At 48.7% G+C, this 4,226-nt stretch overlaps 1 protein-coding gene across 1 annotated transcript in view; it reads left to right on the top strand.

The window, feature by feature from the left end:
• VWA5B1 (von Willebrand factor A domain containing 5B1) overlaps positions 1-2,206 on the top strand; it is a 79,829-nt gene extending 77,623 nt beyond the window's left edge. Inside the window, exons 21-22 of the mRNA XM_069078461.1 lie at positions 1,589-1,772; positions 1,836-2,206. Coding sequence (XP_068934562.1) covers positions 1,589-1,772; positions 1,836-2,206 — 555 coding nt within the window. The remainder of the gene's footprint in view (positions 1-1,588; positions 1,773-1,835) is intronic.
• The last annotated feature ends 2,020 nt before the right edge of the window (positions 2,207-4,226 follow it).

Raw genomic sequence — 4,226 nt, 5'->3', positions numbered from 1 at the left:
GTTGGAGCCTATAAGACCTTCAGTTGGACATTTCCAATAGATAGTTGAAGCCTATAAGACCTTCAGTTGGACATTTCCAATGGATAGTTGGAGCCTGTAAGACCTTCAGTTGGACATTTCCAATAGATAGTTGGAGATGTGAGATTTGAGTTCATAAAAGAGTTTAGGGCTGGACAAATGTATCTGAGAATCAGCAAAGAGATGATAGCTGGATCCATAGCAGTTGATGAAATCACCAAGTGAAAGAGTGTAGAGAAAAAAGAGAAGAGGGCCCATGACCGAGCCCTGTGGGACACCCAGAGAATCAGCAAAGAGATGATAGCTGGATCCATAGCAGTTGATGAAATCACCAAGTGAAAGAGTGTAGAGAAAAAAGAGAAGAGGGCCCATGACCGAGCCCTGTGGGACACCCACAGTTAGTGGGTATGATCTGGGTAAAGATAGAGAAAAAATAAAGAAAATGAATTGTCATGCAGGTAGACAGAAAACCAGGAGAGAAAAAACCTAGAATATCCAGAAGTGACTGATCAATAGTATCAACAGCTGTAGAGAGAATGAGAAGAAAAAGGGATGAGAAAAGGTCGTTAGACTTGGTCATTAAGAGATCACTGGTAACTTTGAAGGCAGCAGCTTCAGTTGGATGATGAGGTCAGAAGACAGACTACAGTGAGTTAAGAGAAGGAGAGGAAAGAGTCAGGGGAGGGAGAGCCATGGGAGGCTTAAGAAGGAATGAAAAGGTTTGGAAGAACCACAGTGGTTAGCAGGATAGTAAGTTAATTAGGTAGGTCTTGTTGCAGGGAGAGCCCAGTTGCAATTGGGGAACATAAATTTGTAATGGACTCAGCAATTTTGTGATTTCCTCTCTCTTTGTTCAGTGGCATGGGAGCATGGGTAGATGGTGGAAGTAATTCAAGGCTAGGTTGGGCAGGGCAAGAACTTTGGTAGGTCACAGAGTCAAGTGCTGGACACCGCAGGACACTCATTAGCTGTGTGACCCTGGACCGGTTACTTCACTTTCTGTGTCTCATTTTCCTAATCTGTAGCAGGAAAGATTGGATTTGAAGGCCCCCGAAGGTCCCTTCCATCCTTCAATCTAGAATCCTATGAATAAACACTTTCGTTAACCTCTACCTTTAGAATCTTCTACTTCCTTCACATCAGATGCCTCCTCCTTCAGGAAGCCTTTCCTGGTTCCCTCCAGTTGTTAATGCTACTCCCTCCTCCATTTTCTTATAATTTCCTTGTCCACAAACATGTTGTTTTCCCAATAGAATATAAGCTCCTTGAGGGTATCGAGATTGTTTGGGGGTTTTTAATTTGTTTGTTTGGTTTTGGGCTTTGTGTTCCCAGGATCTAGCATTGTGCTAAGCACTTTGATAACCATTGAATCTAATTTAATTGAGTGACCAGCTGGGATTTGAAGAGACTCATCTATGAGGACACAGATGGTGAATGTCCAAGACTAGCCTCTAAGTTAGGTCTTCCTGACTCCAAGTCCAACTTACTTTCCACAACAGGATGCTGCATTTGTGAACTTGGTGAACGTGTGACCTCCAAGTCCTTTTTCTCTTTCTCTTTGGCCCCCCAGGTCTCTCTACAGCTGGCTTCGGGTGCCTTCCTGCTCAACCAGGCATTTTGCGAGGCCACAGGCATCCCCATGGAAAAGCTCAAGTGGACCTCACCGTTCACCAGCCACCGTGTGACGTTAACCTCCTGCTCCCACAACTCCTCCCGAAACCAAGACTTCCTGCCCCGGGAGCCCAAGAGTCCAGGCCTCAAAAGGCCCAACGGCACCTTCCAGAATTCAGCCCAGAGCCAGTTCTCAAAGAGCTCAGACACCTTCTGCCGCATACCCTGTGCTGAGCCCCTCCAGTTGCCAGCAGAAAGCTCCCCGAGCCATTCTCCTGACAGATTCCATGGAGCTGATAGCCAGCTGGCCCTGGAGACTGATGGATCCGAACAAGCTGGCAAGGTGTGGGCCACAGCGGTGGCCTTGGGGTGGCTGGAAAACAGTTCAGCCTCCTACTTTGTGGAGTGGGAACTGGTGGCAGCTAAAGCCAGCTCCTGGCTGGGAGAGCAGAAAATCCCTGAGGGTCGCACACTGGCCTCCGTGAAGACTGCAGCCCAGCAGCTCTTTGTCCTCCTTCGGCACTGGGACGAGAACCTTGAGTTCAACCTGCTTTGCTACAACCCCAATAGCGTGTAGGATTTTTTGGGGGGTGGGAAATTTGGGAAAGGGGAGGGTAAAGGAGCAATGGGGTCCTGGGAGAAACCCTTGAGGCTGTGGCTAATATATTTGAAAAAATCGTTAAGAGAACTGAACTGGGAGTCAGGAGGCCTGGGTCCTAGTCCTGGCTCAGCCGCTAACTCACTGTGTGACCTTAGGCAAGTCCTTTTCCCTCTCAGGGTCTCAGTTTCCTCCTCTGTAAAATGGGGGAGATTGGACTCTCTGAGGTTTGGTCCCTTACAGCTCCAAGGTCTCTAGGATCTCCCAAGAGCTGGTATCTTCGGGCTCAGATACTCCAGTAGGTACTTTATCCCACCTTCCAACCACCAGTGCTGTGGCCCTGAAAAAGAGGATGGGTGGCTCCCTTGCCCCATCCCAGAGGATGAAAGGATCCTCATTTTCTGCCTCTGCTATTTAACCTCCAACCTCCAGTCCCGGGGCCCTGGGGACCCACCCCAGCAATTCTGGAGGGCACAACCTAGAATGACTTGGCTCTGCTCTGGGACCATCCCAGATGTACAGGAGTAGTGGAGGGAGGTAGGGTCTGCCAGGCCCCAAGGGAATTATAGGACTTAGCCTTACTTGGACACTTTACATTTTGAAACAGAAGGAGGGACACACAGGTAGGGAATACAGCTTTGCCTCTAATGATTGTAAGAGGAAATGTCAGAGGTTTCTCTTCCTCAACCCTGAGGTGCTAAACCACTGCTCTCTGATTCCCATCAACACCTGGTACTTTAGTGACCAGTTGACTCCCAGCCATTGGCCCCCATAGATCTTAGTTCAAGAGTGGCTTCTTCCCCACCCCCAGAGCTGAGCTTTGACCAGCCCCTTCACCTGAGGCAAGATGTTCACCCTCTCTGCTTCAGCATCCTCATCTATAATGAGTCAGGTTAGGTATGACTTCTAAGGTCCTTCCATTCTACGTTCCTCTATCCTCTCCTCTAAGCTTCCTTGCTGGAGAAATGAGTTATGGAGCTCTGCCTTATTTCTCATAGTCTCTTGTTCTAAGGTCTTTCAATTCTAACATTCAATATTCTAAGATCCCTTGTAGCTCTGGCATTCCATGTTCTAGAGCCCTCCCAGCTCTAACATTCTGTATTCTAAGGCCCCTCCCAGTTCTGACATTATCAGTTCTAAGGCCCTGCCAGCTCGGACATTCTTTGTTCTGAGGGCCCTCCCAGCCCTGACATTCTGTGTTCTAAGGCCCTCCCAGCTCTGACATTCTGTGTTCTGAGGGCCCTCCCAGCTCGGACATTCTGTGTTCTGAGGGCCCTCCCAGCTCTGACATTCTGTGTTCTGAGGGCCCTCCCAGCTCTGACATCCTGTGTTCTGAGGGCCCTCCCAGCTCTGACATTCTCTATTCCAAGGGCTCTCCCAGCTCTGGTGTTCCCTGTCTTAAAGTCATTTCTAAATTCCAAGTCCTGCCTCACAAATAAGCAGTGCCCTCGAAGGGTTGGCCTCCAGGAGTGGCCATCATCCAGACCACAGCTATCCCAGCTCCTGCCCAGGGGCATGAACTCTCCTCAGAGGAAAAGCAAGCCCTCCCCAGAAGGTAGCACATCCAGGAATAAGGCAAATCTTCCAACAGGCTAAAGGAGGCTATTATTTTCTTCTCTGCTACTCAACTACCTATGAGGAGACCTTGGCAGGTCACTCTGTATCCCTAGACTTGGATACAGTGTATTGTTCTTTAAAATGGGATTATTGGATGAGCTCCCTTCCAACTCAAAATCCCATGAAGTTGCAACACCAGACCGGTTAAAGGAACTTGGAGAAAAGAAGGCTCATCAGGGACATGATGACAGCCTTCATATTTGAAGGGCCGTCAAGTAAAAAGAAAGCATTAGTCTTCTTCTGATGCACCAAGTGGACTGGACTGCTCTCTCTCCCTGAAAGTCTCTGAGTAGGGGCTGGATAGTTGTCAGGATTGTGCGGGTGGATGCTGACTCAGGATAGGTTGGATTAGATGGCCTCAAAGGTCCCTTCTAGCTCTGAG

This window comes from Petaurus breviceps, unplaced genomic scaffold, assembly GCF_028583685.1.
Source record: "Petaurus breviceps papuanus isolate PSGF00001 unplaced genomic scaffold, PetGlider_PUasm1.0 91041, whole genome shotgun sequence".
NCBI classification, from domain to species: Eukaryota; Metazoa; Chordata; class Mammalia; order Diprotodontia; family Petauridae; genus Petaurus; species Petaurus breviceps.
This window is presented reverse-complemented; position numbering and strand designations above follow the sequence as displayed.